The sequence below is a fragment of the Anomaloglossus baeobatrachus genome (assembly GCF_048569485.1).
Source record: "Anomaloglossus baeobatrachus isolate aAnoBae1 chromosome 9 unlocalized genomic scaffold, aAnoBae1.hap1 SUPER_9_unloc_1, whole genome shotgun sequence".
Lineage (NCBI taxonomy): Eukaryota > Metazoa > Chordata > Amphibia > Anura > Aromobatidae > Anomaloglossus > Anomaloglossus baeobatrachus.
The window spans coordinates 315,641-340,769 of NW_027441819.1; the positions used below are offsets into that span (position 1 = coordinate 315,641).

At 52.8% G+C, this 25,129-nt stretch overlaps 1 protein-coding gene across 1 annotated transcript in view; it reads left to right on the forward strand.

Moving 5' to 3' along the window:
* The first annotated feature begins 7,046 nt into the window (after nucleotides 1–7,046).
* Nucleotides 7,047–25,129, forward strand: part of LOC142259450 (F-box/WD repeat-containing protein 2) — a 28,595-nt gene continuing 10,512 nt past the window's right edge. The window contains exons 1-6 of the mRNA XM_075331869.1: nucleotides 7,047–7,154; nucleotides 10,401–10,910; nucleotides 18,243–18,437; nucleotides 19,074–19,207; nucleotides 19,286–19,372; nucleotides 20,507–20,676. Coding sequence (XP_075187984.1) covers nucleotides 10,421–10,910; nucleotides 18,243–18,437; nucleotides 19,074–19,207; nucleotides 19,286–19,372; nucleotides 20,507–20,676 — 1,076 coding nt within the window. The 5' untranslated portion in view covers nucleotides 7,047–7,154; nucleotides 10,401–10,420. The remainder of the gene's footprint in view (nucleotides 7,155–10,400; nucleotides 10,911–18,242; nucleotides 18,438–19,073; nucleotides 19,208–19,285; nucleotides 19,373–20,506; nucleotides 20,677–25,129) is intronic.

A 25,129-nucleotide genomic window follows, 5' to 3' on the forward strand; every position in this document is an offset into this window, starting at 1 on the left:
TGGACTGTACGAGTCCACGGTGATGCCATTCGGGATGAGGAATGCCCCTGCCACTTTCCAGCGGATGGTCAACCCCCTGCTCAAGGGACTTGAAGGGTACGCGGCCGCGTACCTGGATGACATTGCCGTCTTCAGTCCCACCTGGGAGGACCACCTAGAGCATCTAGCACAGGTGCTCAGGCGGATCCACCGGGCAGGTTTGACCATCAAGCCGGGAAAGTGGTCAGCTGGCCATGAGCGAGGTCCAGTACCTCGGTCACCGGGTAGGTGGGGGAACGCTGAAGCCCGAGCCTGAGAAAGTGGAGGCCATCGCATCCTGGCCCACCCCCAGGACCAAGAAGCAGGTGATGTCCTTCTTGGGGACCGCTGGGTACTATAGGAGGTTGGTTCCATGCTATAGTAGCCTGGCAAAGCCCTTGACGGACCTCACCAAGAAGAAGCTGCCCTCTGCAGTCGATTGGACAATGGACTGCGAGACAGCCTTCCGGGCCCTAAAGGACGCCCTGTCCAGCCCGCCCGTGCTACAGGCAGCCGACTTCACGCGGCCGTTTGTAGTACAGACCGACGCCAGTGACTTCGGCCTCGGTGCGGTGCTCAGCCAGGTGGACTCTGCGAGCCAAGAGCACCCAGTCTTGTACCTGAGCAGGAAGCTGTTACCAAGGGAAGTGGCCTATTCTACAATGGAGAAGGAGTGCCTGGCACATAGTGTGGGCCCTGCAGCGTCTGCAACCCTATCTATACGGGCGCCACATCATCGTGGAGACGGACCACAATCCCCTCAGCTGGTTTGCACACCGTCTCTGGGACGAATGGGCGATTGTTGCGATGGAGCCTTGCGCTCCAGCAATACAACTTCACCATTCGCCCACAAAAGGGGCCGTGACCACGGTAACGCAGACGGGCTGTCCCGACAAGGAGAGGTCGCGGACGGGCGCACGGGGGAACACCGGAGTGTGCTGCCCCTAGCGCCCTCAAAAGGGGGGAGGTGTGAGGTATAATCCGGAGAGATGACGATAAATCATGATATTCAAGTATGTCAGAAGCCCTCTCCTGGTGTCACCCCCCCCCTTTCCTTCACACAACTGGTTTAGCAACAAACTCCATGGCCATGTCCTGTGATATGGGAAATTAGGTGGCTTTAGGACAAAGGACACAGGATGACTCCCTGCCGTCACCCTGTAACAAGAGTTGTATCTCATTAGCAAGGCTATGGAACTAGCAGACAGAACGACTCCAGTAAAAAATGGTTCATATCTCGCAAGCCATATTTCCGATAAATATGGCAACCATAAAAATGGTGTCTCCGCATGCAGACGATGCCGGCACACCCTTTTTATGGGAGCAGGACATTGGGAAATGCCCCAGGCGTGATATCAGCCAATGGGGAACTGGCAGACAGGTCATGAGTCCCCTCGTTCTGTAGCTAAATTCATAACTGTCACAATGAGAGCATTGGCGTCCGCCTACGACGCTCCCAGGCAAAGTTATGGCCAATATCCCCTTTGCTGGATAATTCTGATCCATGCAGGGGGAGTGGCAGTGCTTCCCTGTGAGGTCACTAAGGTAGGAGGGGACCTGGATCTGCCCAGGTTGATAACCCTACTTCGGCCATTTTCCAGTGTTCTTCTCGCTGGGGGCACGTGTAGGAAACATCTGTGGGAGTTCCTGGAAACCTGGTCTACAGCGCCCCCCTGTGGCCAGACGCACAAGGTAACTGATTGAATTGCATACCTGTTTGTAAACCATGCTTTATCTGTAACTGTACTCTGACATATGTATATTCTGTAGATTCCCTATTGTATATATTGTAGTTTCTAGTGTGCTTTAGGCGATTAAATTATATAATTAATCTTGCGGCTGTTCTGTTATCTCGATCTTGAATCCCACGTCTGTGTGTTCGGCTAATAGTTACCGTAAATCGGTTGGTGGCAGCGAGTTGTGCCAAGGATTATTGTGGGGAGGCCAGTGAGATCCGGGAAGATATTATATATTCCGCCCGCGGAGGTCGGGGGAATATATACCTTACTCTCACCGGGGACCCTTCAATAATCGGCATAAGTAGTATAGCGGCCTCCTTGCTTATTGTCGGGCAATTCCATAATTGGCCTGACTATAAGAGGGGCGCTAGAGAGCGCGTCACGTGCTCTGTCTGTCGGTCGGGAGGTATAAAGTAGGGGTGACCCCCACTTGTTACCCCCCGATTGTGACGTACTGGTAGCCAGCGCGGGGGATTTCTGAGTGACCCCCCCGGTGGTTTGTGACATGGAGAAGAAAGGGAACGGCACATGATCCAAGGCACACCACATCCTCTGTAAAACATGGTGGAGGCAACGTGATGGCATGGGCATGCATGGCTTTCAATGGCACTGGGTCACTTGTGTTTATTGATGACATAACAGCAGACAAGAGTAGCCGGATGAATTCTGAAGTGTACCGGGATATACTTTCAGCCCACATTCAGCCAAATGCCGCAAAGTTGATCGGACGGCGCTTCATAGTACAGATGGACAATGACCCCAAGCATACAGCCAAAGCTACCCAGGAGTTCATGAGTGCAAAAAAGTGGAACATTCTGCAATGGCCAAGTCAATCACCAGATCTTAACCCAATTGAGCATGCATTTCACTTGCTCAAATCCAGACTTAAGACGGAAAGACCCACAAACAAGCAAGACCTAAAGGCTGCGGCTGTAAAGGCCTGGCAAAGCATTAAGAAGGAGGAAACCCAGCGTTTGGTGATGTCCATGGGTTCCAGACTTAAGGCAGTGATTGCCTCCAAAGGATTCGCAACAAAATATTGAAAATAAAAATATTTTGTTTGGGTTTGGTTTATTTGTCCAATTACTTTTGACCTCCTAAAATGTGGAGTGTTTGTAAAGAAATGTGACAATTCCTACAATTTCTATCAGATATTTTTGTTCAAACCTTCAAATTAAACGTTACAATCTGCACTTGAATTCTGTTGAAGAGGTTTCATTTCAAATCCAATGTGGTGGCATGCAGAGCCCAACTCGCCAAAATTGTGTCACTGTCCAAATATTTCTGGACCTAACTGTAGGTCAGAACGGATGCAGTCAGTAATCTCTGGTGACGTAGCAAAAGCTTGCTGACAGATTCTCTTTGTTGGTGCTGTTACAGGGATACCAGATTTATAATGTTCAGCTTCTATCACACAGTAAATATGCTGTTTTTTCGTCGCCATATTGTGAGAACTGTAACTTTTTTCTTTTGGCAGCGAACAGGGCTGTGTGGAAGCTTATTTTTTGTGCAATAAGCTGAAGGATTTTTGGTACTATTATGGGGTACATACCAGTTCTCTATTGCTATTTGTTCAGATTTTTGAGGGAAAACCAGCGATTCGCTTATTCTTTTAAATTTTTTGCTCAGTTCACCATGCGATAAAAGTGATGACTGATTTATTCTTCGGGTCAGAACGATTACATTATACCAGATTTATACAATTTTTTATACTTTGCGATGTTTGCACACTAAAAGCAATATTTTACAAAAATTAATTTCTTTCTGCATCGCCATATTCTTAGAGCTGTAACTTTTTTAATTTTTTCATTCAAAAGAGCTTTTAGGGCTTATTCCTTCACATAGGACTTTTGTTGGCTTTTTATTCAATTTTTGTGTTTTCAGTAAGACTAAAAAACATTTTTGGAGTGATTGTTCCCAAAGTTTTTTTTTTAATTTACGGTGTTTGCGTAATAGCATTATAATTTCTTTATAATAACCTACACCTTAGGTTAGACATTTACTAAAAGAACAGCCCCTTTAAAAGGGCTGTCCACTAAATTTGACAACCCCCATTCATTCCATTTGTTGAAGCATAACCACATACACCCTTTGTAATAAAATGATGCCCCACTTCAATCCATAAAAGGGATGTCAACAACCCCTTCTCATTCCCCTTGTTTGCTCCAGAAAAATAAATAAAGCTATACTCCCCTCCGGTACAGCTTCGGTTCCAGCGATGTCTAAAGCTGCGTTCCATGAGGCCCCTTGACCAAACAGCGCCCAGTGTCTCTCTCTCTCCGCCTTCAGACATTTGAGCAGGATGTGAGCGCTACACTGAATTTCTGCCGAAATGTCCAAAGGTGGGCATAAGAAAGCCGGCGCTGATTGTTATGACACACAAGCCCCAAAAGCAATGTCACAGATGTCCCTGGAACGCAGTTTTAGACATCGCTGGAACCGAGGCTGCACTGGAGGGGCGTATAGCTTTCTTTATTTTTCTGTAGCAAAGAAGGGGAATGAGAAGGGGTTGTCCAAGAAGTGGACTTCCCTCTTATGGACTGGAGTGGGACATCATTTTATTACAAAGGGTGTATGTGGTGACAAGATCTTGAGCTAAGGGCTCCATCTGCACACACGCAGCCCCGGACGCCATCATTTGAACCCAGAGCATCTGGGACATCAGCCACACCGCCCTTCTCCACACAGCCACCGCTGCCCGCAAAGACAGATATCCAGCCGGCCGGCCTCCAGCACAGAGAGGCAGGCAGCCGGCCGGGCGCCCGCAGAGAGAGGCAGCCGGTCGCCCGCGCAGAGAGGCAGGCGGCCAGCCGGCCTCCCCGCCCGCACAGAGAGGCAGGCGGCCGGCCTCCCCGCCCGCACAGAGAGGCAGGCGGCCGGCCTCCCCGCCCGCACAGAGAGGCAGGCGGCCGGCCTCCCCGCCCGCACAGAGAGGCAGGCGGCCGGCCTCCCCGCCCGCACAGAGAGGCAGGCGGCCGGTCTCCCCGCCCGCACAGAGAGGCAGGCGGCCGGTCTCCCCGCCCGCACAGAGAGGCAGGCGGCCGGTCTCCCCGCCCGCACAGAGAGGCAGGCGGCCGGTCTCCCCGCCCGCACAGAGAGGCAGGCGGCCGGTCTCCCCGCCCGCACAGAGAGGCAGGCGGCCGGTCTCCCCGCCCGCACAGAGAGGCAGGCGGCCGGTCTCCCCGCCCGCACAGAGAGGCAGGCGGCCGGTCTCCCCGCCCGCACAGAGAGGCAGGCGGCCGGTCTCCCCGCCCGCACAGAGAGGCAGGCGGCCGGCCTCCCCGCCCGCACAGAGAGGCAGGCGGCCGGCCTCCCCGCCCGCACAGAGAGGCAGGCGGCCGGCCTCCCCGCCCGCACAGAGAGGCAGGCGGCCGGCCTCCCCGCCCGCACAGAGAGGCAGGCGGCCGGCCTCCCCGCCCGCACAGAGAGGCAGGCGGCCGGCCTCCCCGCCCGCACAGAGAGGCAGGCGGCCGGCCTCCCCGCCCGCACAGAGAGGCAGGCGGCCGGTCTCCCCGCCCGCACAGAGAGGCAGGCGGCCGGCCTCCCCGCCCGCACAGAGAGGCAGGCGGCCGGTCTCCCCGCCCGCACAGAGAGGCAGGCGGCCGGTCTCCCCGCCCGCACAGAGAGGCAGGCGGCCGGTCTCCCCGCCCGCACAGAGAGGCAGGCGGCCGGTCTCCCCGCCCGCACAGAGAGGCAGGCGGCCGGTCTCCCCGCCCGCACAGAGAGGCAGGCGGCCGGCCTCCCCGCCCGCACAGAGAGGCAGGCGGCCGGCCTCCCCGCCCGCACAGAGAGGCAGGCGGCCGGCCTCCCCGCCCGCACAGAGAGGCAGGCGGCCGGCCTCCCCGCCCGCACAGAGAGGCAGGCGGCCGGCCTCCCCGCCCGCACAGAGAGGCAGGCGGCCGGCCTCCCCGCCCGCACAGAGAGGCAGGCGGCCGGCCGCCCATAAAGAGAGGCCGGCACCCTGCCGTCCGCCCGCACAGAGAGGCAGGAAATTAACTTCTTACCTCTCTGCGGCGCCCCCCCTGAAGCATGGCCGTCGGCGCCCTGTGCGGCCGCACAAGCCTAAAGCCGGCCATGGTGACGATAATGGGCGGGTATAACAACAGCGATTGTCCACAGCGCCCCCATAATAATAGTGATATCCACAGTGCCCCATAATAACAGCGATATCCACAGTGCCCCATAATAACAGCAATATCCACAGCGCCTCATAATAACAGTGATATCCACAGTGCCCCATAATAACAGCGATATCCACAGTGCCCCATAATAACAGCGATATCCACAGCGCCTCCATAATAACAGTGATATCCACAGTGCCCCATAATAACAGCGATATCCACAGTGCCCCCATAATAATAGCGATATCCACAGCGCCTCCATAATAACAGCAATATCCACAGCGCCTCATAATAACAGTGATATCCACAGTGCCCCATAATAACAGCGATATCCACAGTGCCCCCATAATAGTGATATCCACAGCGCCTCCATAATAACAGCGATATCCACAGTGCCCCCATAATAGTGATATCCACAGTGCCCCATAATAACAGCGATATCCACAGTGCCCCCATAATAGTGATATCCACAGTGCCCCATAATAACAGCGATATCCACAGAGCCTCCATAATAACAGTGATATCCACAGCGCCTCCATAATAACAGCAATATCCACAGTGCCCCCATAATAACAGCGATATCCACAGTGCCCCCATAATAGTGATATCCACAGTGCCCCATAATAACAGCGATATCCACAGCGCCTCCATAATAATAGCGATATCCACAGCGCCTCCATAATAACAGCAATATCCACAGTGCCCCCATAATAACAGCGATATCCACAGTGCCCCCATAATAGTGATATCCACAGTGCCCCATAATAACAGCGATATCCACAGTGCCCCCATAATAGTGATATCCACAGTGCCCCATAATAACAGCGATATCCACAGTGCCCCCATAATAGTGATATCCACAGTGCCTCCATAATAACAGCGATATCCACAGTGCCCCCATAATAGTGATATCCACAGTGCCCCATAATAACAATGATGTCCACAGTGCCCGTAAAAATTACGCCCTTGTCAGCGCTCCTATGCCGCGGTCTGCACGATGGGGGTCTCACTTTAGGACCACCACTATAATTGTTCATTTCCTGTCAGTTTCCCTTTTACTGCCTGTAATAAAGATGGCGGCGCTCGGAGTTCTCGCGATACCTCCGCCAGGCGTGGCCTGCAGATCACCGATCCAGTTGTTTTCTGCTGCAGCTCGTGTCTCCTGATTTTGTGTCGTTCTTCGTGTCTGATCTGTTGAGGAGGCGGGGCGCGGGTTGTGAGGGACACGCCCCCAGCAGTATGGCGTCTGTGAGGAGAGGAGCCCGCTGGTTGTGAGGTAAATACGGGAGCGGAGCGCGATACTGAGCAGTATAACGGGGCAGGAGTGACGTCACAGCTGGATGTAGCGCTGCCGTGCTGTGCGCTTCCCGGGGCGCAGAGATGTGTGGGGGGTTCACTGTGGTGCTGCTGCTAGAAAGTGCCCCCCGGATCCTTAGAAAATGGATCCCCCGGGATCACTGCTCCCCCCCCCCCCCGAAACCCTCCCCACACTGGCCCCGGGATCACTGTCCCCTGAAACCCTCCCCACACTGGCCCCCCGAATCCTGGCCTCTGATATATTGGTCCCCGGGTAAACACTGGCCCCCATATCCTCACCCCTGGACACACTGACTCCCAGATCCTGTCATATCCTGGACACACTGACTCCCAGATCCTGTCCCTCGGATCCTGGCCCCCAGACCACACTGGCCCCCATATCCTGTCCCCCGGACACACTGGCCCCCATATCCTGTCCCCCGGACACACTGGCCCCCATATCCTGTCCCCCGGACACACTGGCCCCCATATCCCGTCCCCCGGACACACTGGCCCCCATATCCCGTCCCCCGGACACACTGGCCCCCATATCCCGTCCCCCGGACACACTGGCCCCCATATCCCGTCCCCCGGACACACTGGGCCCCATATCCCGTCCCCCGGACACACTGGGCCCCATATCCCGTCCCCCGGACACACTGGCCCCCATATCCCGTCCCCCGGACACACTGGCCCCCATATCCTGTCCCCCGGACACACTGGCCCCCATATCCTGTCCCCCGGACACACTGGCCCCCATATCCTGTCCCCCGGACACACTGGCCCCCATATCCTCACCCCCGGACACACTGGCCCCCATATCCTGTCCCCCGGACACACTGGCCCCCATATCCTCACCCCCGGACACACTGGCCCCCATATCCTCACCCCCGGACACACTGGCCCCCATATCCTCACCCCCGGACACACTGGCCCCCATATCCTCACCCCCGGACACACTGGCCCCCATATCCTGTCCCCCGGACACACTGGCCCCCAGACCACACTGGCCCCCAGACACACTGGCCCCCATATCCTGTCCCCCGGACACACTGGCCCCCATATCCTTTCCCTCGGACACACTGGCCCCCATATCCTGTCCCCCGGACACACTGGCCCCCATATCCTGTCCCCCGGACACACTGGCCCCCATATCCTGTCCCCCGGACACACTGGCCCCCATATCCTGTCCCCCGGACACACTGGCCCCCATATCCTGTCCCCCGGACACACTGGCCCCCATATCCTGTCCCCCGGACACACTGGCCCCCATATCCTCACCCCCGGACACACTGGCCCCCATATCCTCACCCCCGGACACACTGGCCCCCATATCCTGTCCCCCGGACACACTGGCCCCCATATCCTCACCCCCGGACACACTGGCCCCCATATCCTCACCCCCGGACACACTGGCCCCCATATCCTCACCCCCGGACACACTGGCCCCCATATCCTCACCCCCGGACACACTGGCCCCCATATCCTGTCCCCCGGACACACTGGCCCCCAGATCCTGTCCCTCGGATCCTGTCCCCCAGACACACTGGCCCCCATATCCTGTCCCCCGGACACACTGGCCCCCATATCCTGTCCCCCGGACACACTGGCTCCCGGATCCTGTCCCCCGGACACACTGGCCTCCCGCATCCTTAGGAAATGGATCCCATGGGATCACTGGCCCCCGAAACCCTCCCCACAATGGCCCCCTGAATCCTGGCCCCGGATATATTGGTCCCCGGTCACACTGGCCCACATATCCTCGCCCCCGTATACACTGGCTCCCAGACACACTGGCCCTCGAATCCTTGCCCCCAGACACACTGTCCCCCGGATCCTGTCCCCCAGACACACTGGCCTCCATATCCTCGCCCCCGGTAACAGAGAGTAGTAGATAGGGATGTTAAACCGCGCCACTGACTCAGCCGATCCAAGAGATTATGGATTAATGTTGCTTTTATTCATTACACAGATCAAGTCAACGCGTTTCGGGAGTCACAGCTCCCTTCATCAGGACAGACTGGCAAGCAAAACAAATCTTTTTTTGAATTTGTTTTGCTTGCCAGTCTGTCCTGATGAAGGGAGCTTTGACTCCCGAAACGCGTTGACTTGATCTGTGTAATGAATAAAAGCAACATTAATCCATAATCTCTTGGATCGGCTGAGTCAGTGGCGCGGTTTAACATCCCTATCTACTACTCTCTGTTATCTGCCAATTTTGGGTCCGCTGCCGTGGCTTGGATTTCTTAAACTGCTGGTATAGGCGTTGTGACTTTCACAACCCCTATAGGTGAGTAAGACCACCCTCCTTGACTCCCCCCCATTTTTCTGGGGTAAGACCCTATTGCGCTTCTTTTCCACAGTGTTTTCCTCTATCCTCGCCCCCGGACACACTGACTCCTGGATCCTGGCCCCCAGACACACTGGCCCCCGCATCCTTATGAAACTGATCCCCCAAAACCCTCCCCACACTGACCCCTAAATCCTGGGCCTGGACACAGTGCCATCCTCCCCCCCCCCCGAATCCTGGCCCGGTCACAGTGAGTCCCTCCCCCCAAATCCTTGCCCCGGACACAGTGCCCCCCCCCCTCCCCAAAACCTGGCCCCGGACACAATGCCCCCCCACCCGAATCCTTGCCCAGACACATTGGGTCCCCTCACCCCCCTGAATCCTGGCCCTGGACACAGTGCCCCTCCTGAACCCTGGGAATCCTGGCACCGGACACAGTGTCGTGTAACCCCCCCCCCCCCCAAATTGTGGCCCCCGGATGCTCGTCCCTTGCCTGAATCCTGGGACGTTTCCTGGTGTGCAGTGCCCCCTGGAGTGGGGACTTGTTCCCAGACACTGGGACATTTCCTGGTGTGCAGTGCCCCCTGGGGTGGGAACTTGTTCCCAGACGCTGGGACGTTTCCTGGTGTGCAGTGCCCCCTTGGAGAGGAGACTTGTGCCCAGACGCTGGGATGTTTCCTGCTGTGCAGTGCCCCCTGGGGTGGAGACTTGTCCCATGACAGTGGGACGTTTCCTGGTGTGCAATGCCTCCTGGGGTGGAGACTTGTGCCCAGACACTGGGATGTTTCCTGCTGTGCAGTGCCCCCTGGAGTGGGGATTTGTGCCCAGACGCTGGGACGTTTCCTGGTGTGCAGTGCCCCCCAGGTGTACATAGACGCTGGTAACCGCACTATCGGGGCCTCTCTTCTGATATCTGATCTGCTTTCTCCTCTTTAGCCTGGAGCTGCTGTCACCTTATGGAGAAGAAGGACTTTGAGTCATGGCTTGAGAACCTTTCGGCGTCGTTCTTCGCACTCACTGACCTGCAGAAGAATGAGACATTGGATCACCTAATCGGGCAGAGCGGAGCCGTGCAACTGCGTCACCTGTCCAATAACCTGGAGACCCTGCTGAAGCGAGACTTCCTCCGGCTTCTTCCGCTGGAGCTCAGCTTCTACCTGCTGAAATGGCTGGACCCGCAGACATTACTCACCTGCTGCCTGGTGTCCAAGCAATGGAACAAGGTGATCAGCGCTTGCACTGAGGTGTGGCAGGTGGCGTGCCACAGCCTGGGCTGGCAGATAGACGAGGCCGTGCAGGACACTCTGCACTGGAAGAAAGTCTACCTGAAGGCCGTGCTACGAATGAAGCAGCTGGCTGACCACCAAGCCTTCCAGACTGCGTCCCTCATCGGCCACAGCGCCAGGGTGTATGCACTTTATTATAAGGACGGCCTCCTATGTACAGGTGGGTACAGTCAGCATATGGGGGAAAAATGGCACTCATAGCGCAGGGTCCAGACTACTCCACAACATGGACAGGAATCATAGTCTAGGGCAGGGGTGCACAACATTTTTTTGGTCCATAGGCCACATTGCCATACTGAATCAATACCAATGACCGGAAAAAAATGTAAATGAGTATTTGCATGAATACATTATCAGAACCACCATCAGTACATTAATACATGACCAGAACCAAATTTTAAGTATTTGAAAAATTTTTAAAAAATTTGTAGAGATTCTGCTCCAAAAAATTCAGCCACACAGCCTCCTCATAAAAATATTCCAAACGTAGAGATGTGAGATTAAGTTTTAACATAGCCATGAAGCACTGTATGGATTGCTACATGTGTAGAAAATCAGAACCACTGTCAGTACATGAGTATGACACCAGAACCACCATAGGTATACGAATGTAGCATCAGAACCACCGTCCGTTCACGAATGTAGCATCGGAACTACCGTCCGTTCACGAATGTAGCATCGGAACCACCGTCCGTTCACGAATGTAGCATCAGAACCACCGTCCGTTCACGAATGTAGCATCAGAACCACCGTTTGTTCACGAATGTAGCATCAGAACCACCGTTTGTTCACGAATGTAGCATCAGAACCACCGTCCGTTCACGAATGTAGCCTCAGAATCACCGTCCATACACGAATGCGGCATCTAAACCACCTTCAGTACATGAATGCGGCATTACAACAAACGTCAGTACACGAATACAGCATCAGAACCACCGTCAATACACGAATGCAGCCCCGGAACCACCATCGTCACACAAATAAGTCACCAAATATAGTCCAGCGATGAAATGTCATGTCAGCCCCATGCATGTACTGCTTGAACCTACATCTGCCAGTATGTCATTAAAGGGAATCTGTCAGCAGGTTTTTGCTACCTCATCTGAGAGCCGCATGATGTAAGCAAAGACATCCTGAATATAATGTGTCACTTAGATGACTGCAGCCATCTGATATGAGAGATTTTATTTTTGTGTACCCCCGCACACTGCCCCTCTCCATGATATGTCGCCACCCTCCACACACTGCCCTTCTCCATAATATGTCACCACCCTCCGCACACTGCCCCTCCCCATAATATGTCACCACCCTCCACACACTGCCCCTCCCCATAATATGTCACCACCCTCCACACACTGCCCCTCTCCATATTATGTCGCCACCCTCCACACACTGCCCCTCCCCATAATATGTCACCACCCTCCACACACTGCCCCTCCCCATAATATGTCACCACCCTCCACACACTGCCCCTCTCCAATATGTCGCCACCCTCCACACACTGCCCCTCTCTATAATATGTCGCCACCCTCCACACACTACCCCTCTCCATAATATGTCGCCACCCTCCACACACTACCCCTCTCCATAATATGTCGCCACCCTCCACACACTACCCCTCTCCATAATATGTCGCCACCCTCCACACACTGCCCCTCTCCATAATATGTCGCCACCCTCCACACACTGCCCCTCTCCATAATATGTCACCACCCCCTGTAAGCAATTACCTTCATAAGTCACATGCTTAGTGAAAGGAAGCCCACTTGTGTGCAAACTAAGTGTCTGTTATAAACGCACCTTTTCTGAAAGGCCACAGAGGCTGCTACATCATTAAGCAAGAGGCCCCACTAACAATACCATGAACACTAAGGAGATCTCCACACCACACCCTGAGGGCCGAGGAGATCTCCACACCACACCCTGAGGGCCGAGGAGATCGCCACACCACACCCTGAGGGCCGAGGAGATCGCCACACCACACCCTGAGGGCCGAGGAGATCGCCACACCACACCCTGAGGGCCGAGGAGATCGCCACACCACACCCTGAGGGCCGAGGAGATCGCCACACCACACCCTGAGGGCCGAGGAGATCGCCACACCACACCCTGAGGGCCGAGGAGACCGCCAAACCAGTCAGGGACAAAGTGGTGAGAAGTACAAGTCAGGGTTGGGTTCTAAAAAATAATCCTGATCTGTGATGACCCCCAGAGCACCATTAAATCAATTATCATCAAATGGAAAGAACATGGTACTACAACTAACCTGCCAATAGAGGGGCACTCATCAAAACTCTCAGCCCAAGCAAGGAGGGCATTAGTCAGAGAGGCAATACAGAGACCAACGGTAACCCTGAAGGAGCTACAGAGTCTCCAAACAAAGACTGGAGGATCTGTCCATACGACCACAATAAGCCGTACACTCCATGCAGCTGGCCTTTATGCAATAGTGGCCGGAAAAAAACCTTTACTTACAGACAAAAATTGGAAGGCTCGTTTTGATTTTGCCAAAACACATGTATGGAGGAAGGTGCTGTGGTCAGATGAGATCAAAATTGAACTTTTTGGCCACCAAGGTAAATGCTATATCTGGTAACAATCCAACACATCTCATCAACCCAGAAGCACCATCCCCACAGTGAATCATGGTGGTGGCAGCATCATGTTAGGGGAAGGTTTTTGGCAGCAGGAACAGAGAAGATGGTCCAAGTCAAGGGGAAGATGGATGTTGTGAAATACAGGGATACTCTTGAGCAAAACCTGTGAGTCTTTCAGTGATTTGATGCTGGAATGGAGGTTCACCTTCCAACAAGACAATGACCCAAAGGTACTGCTAAAGCAACACGCTAGTGGTGTAAGGAGAAACGTAACTATATTGGAGCAGCTGAGTCACAGTCCAGACCTTCATGCAATGGAGAATCTGGGTCACACGTGAAGATCGCTGGTCACCAGTGGAAACATCTAACTTGAAGGAGCTGGAGCAGCTTTACCTGGAGAATTGTTGCACACCCTTTTACACTTTGTAATAAGTAACTTCCATCAATCGCTCCCTATAACAAAGGAACATCAGTATCTGGAGATTGTTGATATTTTTCAACAATTTTGGTTCTCCAGTCCTCACAGTTCTCTTCTCCCTGTTCTCTGTGCTTAGTGTGGCACACACAGACATAGTGCAACGATTATGTGAACTTCTCCCCTTTTTATCTGGTTTCATGGGTGGTTTTCATATTGCCAACACCTTTTCACTTTGTGATTGCAACTAAGGGTGGAAAGGGTTAAATTGGTGCGCTGCTGTGCATTAAAGATCAACGTGTTTCGGAGCAACCACCTTCATCAGGATCATCACATTTACATAGGGTACTGGACAGGGGTATATATACAGCAGGAAAAAAAGGCGCCATACAGTCAACCGTTAGTCAGCTAATCCATGCCATGCACATTTAATGCCGCACGGATCAGCTGACTAACGGTTGACCGTATGGCGCCTTTTTTCCTGCTGTGTATATATACCCCTGTCCAGTACCATATGTAAATGTGATGATCCTGATGAAGGAGGTTGCTCCGAAACGCGTTGAATAAAGTCACATATCGAAGATCCAGCATTCTTCTTTAATGCACAGCAGCGCAGCAATTTAACCCTTTCCACTCCTAGTTGCAATCGCAAAGTATCCTCGATATACTGGGGGCTGTCAGTTGTCTTTCCGAGATTTTTCCTAGTGGTTGTATATGACATAACTAAACCTCCCAAGTGAGTAAAGCCTTAATCACAGGCTCACCATATCTCACAGATAAGACCCTATTTTTGCGCTTTTAGTTTTCATATATCCAATACCTTTCACTTGGCGCAGGTGAGTCTGAACGAGCATCACATGCTTGATGCAGGGTTGTTTACCCACTATAATAGAAAGAGGCCAACAACCTTTTTCAGGACCATTTTAGGGATTTTGTGTTAAATTATGTCCAATTTTCCTTTAACAGTACCCGCATAAATACACATCCGTGTAGTAAGTACAACAGTACCCACACACAAACACCCACCAGCCAGGTCAATATGAGATTCCGCAGCAAAAGTTCTTAAAAAGTACAAACTCTCTGCTTACCTGAAGAATTGGTCAGTCATTCTGGGTGAGACTTACAAGAGAGAAGAAGCAAGATTGACCCTCTGAGGGAAAAGCTGAGGCTGCGGCCAGCACCCCAGAGAGACTGTGAAGAACCCTGATTTCCATGGAGAAGACCTGCTGGAGGAGTCCCCGGGACATTTATGCCATTACTGGACTATTTTTACCCTCTGTGTAGTGGATTATATTATGAACCTTCTGTTTTGCTTGGGATAAATGTTTATTGGATTCTTCAGCCATATCTCGCTCTGTTGATTGTGTGATATGGGAGAAGGACCCCGTCACAACTGGTGGCAGCGGTGGGATCAACAGAGCACAGAATAATGGCGAATCGCCCACAGAGTGAGTACAGAAACTGGACCACATCCAGTCTACAGGAGAGAGCCAAAAATCTGGGCCTAAGCTACCAGGGACTGAGTAATGAGGCCTTAATTGATCTACTGGTGGGTGCCAGCCAGTCCACCTCCCAGATGTCTGACATACAAGCTCTGAAGACGGGGATCCCTGCGCCAAAAAGCCAGTGGGTGGTATGGTTTGAAGAAGGGATGGCGGTTCTGGGCCCAGGTGTATCTCAGCAGTATAAGGAGGAGGCTGCTCACCGAGCACAGAGGAGACAAGAAGCAATGGAGTCCGGCAGAGGGAGATATGAGTTTGAGTGTAAACCCAGCGATCCGCGAGCCTGTACAGATCACCCGGGCGGACTTCAAGCCATTTGAAGAGGCTTCTGGAGATGTGGAGGGGTTCTTCAAGGACTTTGAGCAGCAGTGTGCGGTGATGGAGGTGCTCCACTCTGGCTGGATGTATTTGTTAGTGGGACTCCTGAACAGAAGCCTGGCAGAGGCTTATCGCACCATTGACTCCCAGCAGAACCGGGATTACAACATTGTAAAGCGGACTATCCTGGATTACCATGCCATCACCCCAGACTCACATAGGGCACAGTTCCGAGAACTCCCAGGCACCAAAGGGGGATCATTTAGGATGTATGCCCATAAGATGTCCCAGGCATGTCGGAGATGGCTGGAAGCGGAAAACTCCTTCACTGTGGAAGACGTTATACAGGTATTTCTTATAGAACAATTCCTTTTTAAGTGTCCCTCAGAAATACGGGAATGGCTCAGAGAGCGCACGCTGTGCACCTTGGATAGAGCTGCAGCCCTGGCAGATGAGGCCCTTACTATCCGACCGCATTGGAGGAGGCTTATGGACAATAAGCCACAGTCTGACCCTCTTGCGCCTCGGCCCTCTCCACTTATATCTGCCCCTCCACAGGCCGATGACAACCACGGCTCACAATCCTGAGCTCCAACCGTTCCGACCACGCCCTGGGTGAATCACAGAGAAGACATGTTATGGGTGCGGACAACCTGGGCACCTGCAATCCAGTTGTCCCGCAAGGACTCGGAGGGACCCCCAGGCATCTCCACCTCGTCCGGTGCATTTTGTGCATTCCATACTGCTTGAGGAAGAGGTACAACCACCTCTACTGTCGTATACCACTGACCCCTTCACCATAGATGCCCCTGTTGGAGTGTATGGCCTCTGGCCTTTGTCACCAGGTTCTCCTACTGCCTTCTCCAGAAATGCACATTGGAAGGAGTCCAACGCAGAGGAGATGTTATCGATGTGGGCAGCCTGGGCATTTGCAAAACACTTGCCATGCTGGTTGATTGAGGAATGACCTTGCACCAAATCGACCTGTTAATTCTCTACAGCCAAATACAATGGGGGAAGAGTTCTCACTCCTACAAGTTGACTTGCCTAATGACTCAGACACTCCTGGTCGGCCACTAGGGGTTTATAGGGTGCGAGCCACAGCCCTGAGTTCCTCTTACCATCAAATTAAGTTCTTACAGGAGCTTGTGCTGGATGGATATGGCAAGGAATCATTAGGCCACACACCCCTGACGAAGGCTACACGCCGAAACACGTGTAGGGCTCTGGTGTTGGCACAGCAGTGGTGGATCATTGCCTCAGGTATCCACACCTTGATTTTTTACTTATTATGGTGCGCTGCCTAATTTGACTCCTTGCCATCTCCACTTCGTGAGCAGCCTATTTGTTTCAGGGTAAATATATATATTTTATAGTTACAAGACCTATACATTGACCTGGGAGTGTCTGATTTACATATTTTATATATATTCTGAGATATAATGGTCATGTTTTTTGTATGCACTTTATGGATTACGTGTATACCTCATTTGGGACGCTATCCATAGCCATTGTCCTCTGTATACTTTTTTGTATACTTTGTTGTACAATTGATTATTATTTGGCTCCTATTTATTCATTCACTCTTTTCTGCAAATATCTTGTAATTGCACTTCGCAATTTGTTTTCCCCGAACAAACAATTTTTTATATCATTGTATTGCTTAAAGGGAACCTGTCACCTAGAATATGCATTATAACCTATCAGCAGACGCATGTGTGCCCTAATTACACCTCCCTACCCATCCTTGTGTTGTAAAATTGTATAATACGAAAGTAATAAAAAACGTTTTATTACCTTCATATTTCCTATGTAAATTAGAGAGCCGCTGGCCACATGGGCTGCGTCTTGCCCTATGGACGTCTGCATACTTTCCGTGGTATCACGCCCCTGTGGGTGTGATACCATGGAGTCACATGAGCATCGTCCCCGTCGCTCATTCTATCCTGCGCGCATTGTGGCAGGCTTCTTTTCCGGGTGTTAACTCGCCGGCTTCAGACGCGCATGCGCAGTACGCGTCTGAAACTGACAAGGATAACCATTCTACCCTGCGCACGTTTATACTTACCATTGTGGCAGGCTTCTTTTCCGGGTTATCCTTGTCAGTTTCAGACGCGTACTGCGCATGCGCGTCTGAAGCCGGCGAGTTAACACCCGGAAAAGAAGCCTGCCACAATGCGCGCAGGATAGAATGAGCGACGGGGATGTCGCTCATGTGACTCCATGGTATCACACCCACAGGGGCGTGATACCACGGAAAGTATGCAGACGTCCATAGGGCAAGGCACCGCCCATGTGGCCAGCAGCTCTCTAATTTACATAGGAAATATGAAGGTAATAAAATGTTTATTACTTTCATATTATACAATTTTACAACACAAGGATGGGTAGGGAGGTGTAATAAGGCTTGTTACACTCAAATACACTCAAATACATGCGACGCACATGGGGCTACACACACTGGGCTAAGCGTACCGGGCCGCACGCTGATGTGATCCAAATACTCAATCATTCTGTACACAGTGTATAGTCTAATGCGCAGAGCCCTGGACCCTCATCACACAGCGAGGAAAGGGTGTACATAATTTTTTACAATATACATTATTGCCCAGCCGGGGCCTGAACCTTGTGCCACTCTTAAGCCAAATTTCCTTGCACAGGCTCTGACGACTTGTCTGCGAAACTGTGGGATGTGAGCACCGGTCAGTGCATCTACGGCATCCAGACTCACACCTGCGCTGCTGTCACCTTCGATGAACTGAAGCTGGTAACCGGCTCATTTGATAACACTGTAGCCTGCTGGGACTGGAGCTCAGGGGCCCGAACGCAGCACTTCCGGGGCCACACTGGAGCAGGTAAATCACAGAGAAGACATGTAATGTAGCATGCCAGCCTTACTTCTTTGTCTTTCCATTCTGTTGTGCAGCCTCTGTGCCGACCCTTCATCCTGCAGACTGTGCCATTCTCATGCACCGTACACAGGAGCAAGCTTCATGATTGTGGACAAATTTCTGTAAATCCACGCTTGGCCCACATTTTTTTAATGTACACTGAAGAAGCGTGGACTACTGAAAAGGGGGCGTGGCCCAATTAGCGATCCTGCACCAAAATATCTTGTAACGTTGGGGATCAAATGGTGTAAGCCTAGAGTAGACCATGTAAAAAGTGAAACATGGAGACGACCCATTGTAGGTAAGAAATCAGAGCAAGCCACCCATAGAGAAGGATGATGGAGGACATTCTCCTGTCAGCACACTTCTGCTGCCTCATATCGTCCGTGTCGCACCCCCTCATGCCGCCTGTTTGCCGCCCTCCTCCTGCTGCCGTGCTATCGGTGGGCTGCCTTCCTCCTCATGCCATCATTATGCTGCCATCCCCCTGCTGCTGGTATGCCGCCCTCCTCTTGCCACCGGTACGCTGCCCTCCCCTTGCCACCGGTACGCTGCAGTTTTCCTACCGCCGTGCTTGCTGTCAGCTCTTCTCCTTTTCAGTCTTTAGTGTGGACTATAGTGATGATCTGGATTTACTGGTCAGCGGCTCGGCAGACAACACTGTGAAAATCTGGGCCTTGTCCACAGGAACGTGCTTGAATACGCTCACCGGTCACACTGAGTGGGTCACAAAGGTAGGTGGTAAAACACGCTGAAGTTTGTAGATTGGTGTCTGGCATCAGATATATACACGTTACCTCATGTCCTCACAGGTTGTCCTACAGAAATGTGCGGTGAAGTCGCTCCTGCACAGCCCTGGAGATTACATTCTGCTAAGCGCTGACAAGTATGAGATCAAGGTAATGGACTCTGGAGACCCCTGTCTGATTGTGAGGGTCACCAACCTGCATTTATTCCCCCTGTTCTAAACTTGGGAAAAACCTACAGTCTCCCCGGTGAGCCCCTGCCCCAACCCCCGCTACTGAGGCCTCGCTGGTGAGCCAGCGCCCCCCAATCCCCCCCCCCACCGCTACTGCGGCTTTCCTGGTGAGCTCTCCACTACTGCGGCCTCTCTGGTGAGCCCCCCCTGCTACTTTGCTTCCCAGGTGAGCCCCCCCCCCCCCCGCTACTGCGGCCTCCCTGGTGAGCTCCCCGCTACTGCGGCTTTCCTGGTGAGCTCCCCGCAACTGCGTCTTTTTCTGGTGAGCTCCCCGCAACTGCGGCTTTCCTGGTGAGCTCCCCGCAACTGCGGCTTTCCTGGTGAGCTCCCTGCTACTGCGGCCTCTCTGGTAAGCCCCCCTGCTACTGTGCCTCCCTGGTGAGGCCCCCCCCCCCCCGCTATTGTGACCTTGCTGGTGAGCTCCCCGCTACTGCGGCCTCGCTGTTGAGCCCCCCCCCCCCCCCCCGCTATTGTGCCACCCAGGTGGGCCACCCCGCTACTGCGGCCTCCCTGGTAGCTCCCCGCTACTGCGGCCTCCCTGGTGAGCAAAACACCCCCCCCCCCCCGGCAACTACGGCTCTCCTGGTGAGCTCCCCACTACTGCGGCCTCTCTGGTGAGCCCCCCTGCTACTGTGCCTCCCAGATGAGCCCCCCTCTGCTGCTGCGGCCTCCCTGGTGAGCTTCCCGCTACTGCGACCTCGCTGGGGAACCCCCAAGCGCCTGAGGCCAGCCCTATTTTTGATGCCAGTCAGGGGCAGTGCAGTCATCCACATTGGTGTCCACGGTTGTACTAGGCAGGATATACATCTGAATATGGAGCGCCCCTGACACACTTCGGGATGGCAGGCATGAATTTTTTGATTGCAGTGATTTCTGAGAGTAAATTATTGTTTAGCATAAGAATGGTGCGGAGCTGGACGCTGGTGTCACTTCATGTACTGGCGTCCATAGGGACTAGTCAGACGACACAACCTCTGATGGCAGCACTCCGTCCGCCGCTGCCGGGACGCATCCAGTCTGCTGTTGCTTACTACTTTTCTTTCCCATCTTGCAGATATGGCCGATCGGCAGAGAGATAAACTGCAAGTGTCTGAAGACTCTGTACGTGTCGGATGACCGAAGCATAACTCTTCAGCCGCGTCTCCACTTTGATGGCAGATTCATCGTCTGTAGCTCAGCCCTGGGTCTGTATCAGTGGGACTTCGCCAGTTATGACATCCAGCGGTAAGTACACCAGACTGGATAATGCCATGGAGCTGCTTGCTCTGTGTTATCTTTGTAACATAAGTCAAATGGTTCAGTTATGGGTGGAAGTCACATGGCAGTATACCAGCACGGCTGTAATAGTGAGGAGAGGACACAAGGGACAGGTATGCTATATGGGATATTCAGTGCAGTAATAGTGAGGAGAGGATACAAGGGATAGGTATGCTATATGGGATATTCAGAGCAAGCAGGAATAAAGGCATGGCAGCAATAGTGAGGAGAGGACACAAGGGACAGGTATGCTATATGGGATATTCAGAGCAAGCAGGAGTACAAGCATTGCAGTAATAGTGGGGAGAGGACACAAGGACAGGTATGCTATTTGGGATATTCAGATCAAGCAGGAATACAAGTACAGCTGTAATGGTGGGGAGAGGAAACAAGGGACAGGTATGCTATATGGGATATTCAGTGCAGTAATAGTGAGGAGAGGAAACAAGGGATAGGTATGCTATATGGGATATTCAGTGCAGTAATAGTGAGGAGAGGAAACAAGGGATAGGTATGCTATATGGGATATTCAGTGCAGTAATAGTGAGGAGAGGAAACAAGGGATAGGTATGCTATATGGGATATTCAGTGCAGTAATAGTGAGGAGAGGAAACAAGGGATAGGTATGCTATATGGGATATTCAGAGCAAGCAAGAATACAAGCACGGCAGTAATAGTGAGGAGAGGACACAAGGGACAGGTATGTTTTATGGTATATTCCAAGCAAGCAGGAATGTAAGCACGGCTGTAATAGTGGGGAAAGGACACAAGGGACAGGTATGCTATATGGGATATTCAGAGCAAGCAGGAGTACAAGCATGGTAGTAATAGTGAGGAGAGGACACAAGGGACAGGTATGCTACAGTCATATGAAAAAGTTTGGGCACCCCTATTAATGTTAACCTTTTTTCTTTATAACAATTTGGGTTTTTGCTATTTCAGTTTCATATTTCTAATAACTGATGGACTGAGTAATATTTCTGGATTGAAATGAGGTTTATTGTACTAACAGAAAATGTGCAATCCGCTTTTAAACAAAATTTGACCGGTGCAAAAGTATGGGCACCTCCAACATAAAAGTGACATTAATATTTTGTACATCCTCCTTTTGCAAAATCACAGCTTCTAATCGCTTCCTGTAGTTTTTAATGAGTTCCTGGATCCTGGATGAAGGTATAATTGACCATTCCTGTTCTCACCATTCTTCTTCTCTGCCTTTCTGATATTTTTCTTGGCCTGCCACTTCTGGGCGTAACAAGAACTGTACCTGTGTTCTTCCATTTCCTTACTATGTTCCTCACAGTGGAAACTGACAGTTTAAATCTCTGAGACAATTTTTTTGTACCTTCCCCTGAACAACTATGTTGAATCTTTGTTTCTTCGGCGCTCCATTGGGAGACCCAGACGATTGGGTGTATAGCTACTGCCTCCGGAGGCCACACAAAGTATTACACTAAAAAGTGTAAGGCCCCTCCCCTTCTGGCTATACACCCCCAGTGGGATCACTGGCTCACCAGTTTTCTGCTTTGTGCGAAGGAGGTCAGACATCCACGCATAGCTCCACTGTTTTTAGTCAGCAGCAGCTGCTGACTATGTCGGATGGAAGAAAAGTGGGCCCATATGGGGCCCCCAGCATGCTCCCTTCTCACCCCACTTTTGTCGGGTGTTTGTTAAGGTTGAGGTACCCATTGCGGGTACGGAGGCTGGAGCCCACATGCTGTTTTCCTTCCCCATCCCCCCTCAGGGCTCTGGGCGAAGTGGGATCTTACAGGTCTCCAGGCACTGAGACCGGGCTCCATCCACAGACCCAGAGAACCTGCTGGATATGGAGCTGAGTATCGTCAGGGACAGGCCCTGCTACATTAAGGTACTCTGTGTCCCCGGGCAAGCGCGCACACACACACCAGCATTGCTGGGAGTGTTAGTGCGCCGGGGGTAACAGCGCGGTGCGCTCGTGCTATTATTCACTGCAGCTTCGCTGATTGAATTTATGTATTGGGAACTGCCGCGCCGGCCGCTGCTGGGTGTTTTTTACATTGTGGCGCGGCTGGGACTTATGGTGCGCCGGGGACTTCCGCGCTGGCCGTGCACATGGACGGCCGCGCTTATTACTCGAGTCCCCGGCTTTGCGGCCTAGTTTTCGTTTCGTTCCCGCCTCCAGCCCTGCCAGTCAGGGGAGAGGCGGGACGCTGTACAGACAGTCAGCGCCGAGGGCTGGAGTCTGCTTTGCATTCTCCAGCCCCCTTCACTGGACACAGTGGGACGCCAGTTTCCCGCTCTTGTCTGGGGCACGCCCACGGCCCGCCCCTCGTCACACGAGCTGGAGAAGGACGCCGGCAGCCATTCCTGCACGCAGTCCGAGCTGGGGAACGGAGACATGCTCTGGGCAACCAACACAGGGCTCTGGCGACCACACACCCGCGTTATAGGCGGGCGGTAAGCAGCACCTGAAGTGCTGACCCCACTAAATACCGAAGTGTCCATTTGTATTTTATGATTGTATGCACAGCAGGAGAAATCCTTTTTCAATACACTGCATGCCCTCCTAGATGGCGAGATAACAGCAGCAAAAAAGCAAGGGTGCTAAGGCACAGGCTTTCTATACTGCTTGTATTGCATGTGCTGAAGTGTTTATGCTTGTATGCTATACATTGCATAGATGGCTTGAATACAGCAGCAAACAAGCAACAAGGCTTCCTATGCTGTTTTTCCTGCATGTGATACTGTTCCACCGGCAGGTTCCACTGACCCCCATTGTGTGCAAGCTCCCCTGTAGCACTTGGTCAGCCGGGGTCTCTCCTAGAGGTAGCCAAAGGAACCATCTGTGAACCCTGTCCAGGGACAGGGACGGAGTTGCAGTTTCGGCTGATAGATTGTCATGGGATAGAGACTTTGCAGTCCAGACAGGCCATGGGCAATCTTGATTAATGCTCCCTGGCCACCCTCATTTGGAACGTAATCAGTGCTCCGGGGGGGTCCCAGGCATTCCAGGGTGAAGGCTCTGATACGGACGGCAGTCCCAGACAGCCTAAGCTAGCTCGCTGGGTGCGGCACGGCTTCATCACTGGTCAAGGTCCCAGCAAGGACTCTCTGTATGATGAGGCAGACGTAGCTGATCAGGGCTTTGGTCCTGACACCGCTCTCAATCCGGATACACCGGATGGTGACGCCATAGTGAATGATCTTATAGCGTCCATCAATGGAATGTTGGATCTTTCTCCCTCAGCTCCCCCATTGGAGGAGTCAGCTTCACAGCAGGAGAAATCCTTTTTCAGTACTCATGCGTATATTGCGTATTTTTCTGGCCACACTGACTTCAGAGAAGCAGTTCAGAAACACCATGCTTACCAGATAAGCGTTTTCTCCAAACGTTTTAAGGATACACGTTATCCCTTTCCCCTGACGTGGTAAAGCGCTAGACCCAGGGTCCAAAGGTGGATCCCCCAATCTCCAGGCTTGCGGCTAGATCCATAGTTGCAGTGGAGATGGGACTTCACTTAAAGATGCCATTGACAGACAGATGGACCTCTGGTTGAAATCTGTCTGTGAAGCTATCAGCGTGTCGGTTGCTCCGGCATTCGCAGCCGTATGGGCACTCTATCCTATTTCAGCTGGGCTTGCGCAGCTGGTCTTGAGCACATGTACATCTGTGCCGCAGGTGGTGTCCTTAACCTCGCAATGTCTGCATTGCGACTTACCCTAGTAATGCTGTCCTGAAGGGACAGTCGAGGTTGGTCCTTCCCAGGCTCGGGCAGGTCCCAATTGTCCTCGTCCAAAAGGGCTCAAAAGGCTCAGAGGGGCTCAGATTCCGGCCGGGCTCAATCACGCCCAAGGAAGGCAGCAGGAGGAACCGCTACCAAGGCGGTCTCCTCATGACTTTCAGCTCTCTCTCTCCGCATCCGCGGTTGGTGGCAGAATCTCCCGCTTGGCGACAGTTAGCTGCCACAGGTCACAGACCGGTGGGTGAGAGACATTTTGTCTCACGTGTACAGGATAGAGCTCTGTTCTCGTCCTCCGACTCGATTCTTCAGAACTTCCCCCCCCTCCCCCCACCGAGCCGATGCTCTTCTGCAGGCAGAAGAAGTGGTAATCCCTGTTCCTCTTCAGGAACAAGACACGGTTTTTTCCTCCAATCTGATTGGGGTGCCAAAAAAGGGGTGGCTCTTTCCGTTCCGTTCTGGACCTAAAACTGCTCACCAAGCACGTGAAGGCCAGGCGGTTCCGGATGTAACCCCCCGCTCCGTCATTGCCTCAATGTCGCAAGGAGATTTCCTAGCATCAATAGACATCAGGATGCTTATCTCCACGTGCCGATTGCTCCAGAGCACCAGCGTTTGCTACGTTTTCGTTATTGAAGACGAGCATCTTCAGTGCGTAGCCCTGCCCTTCGGTCTGGCGACAGCCCTACGGGTTTTCACCA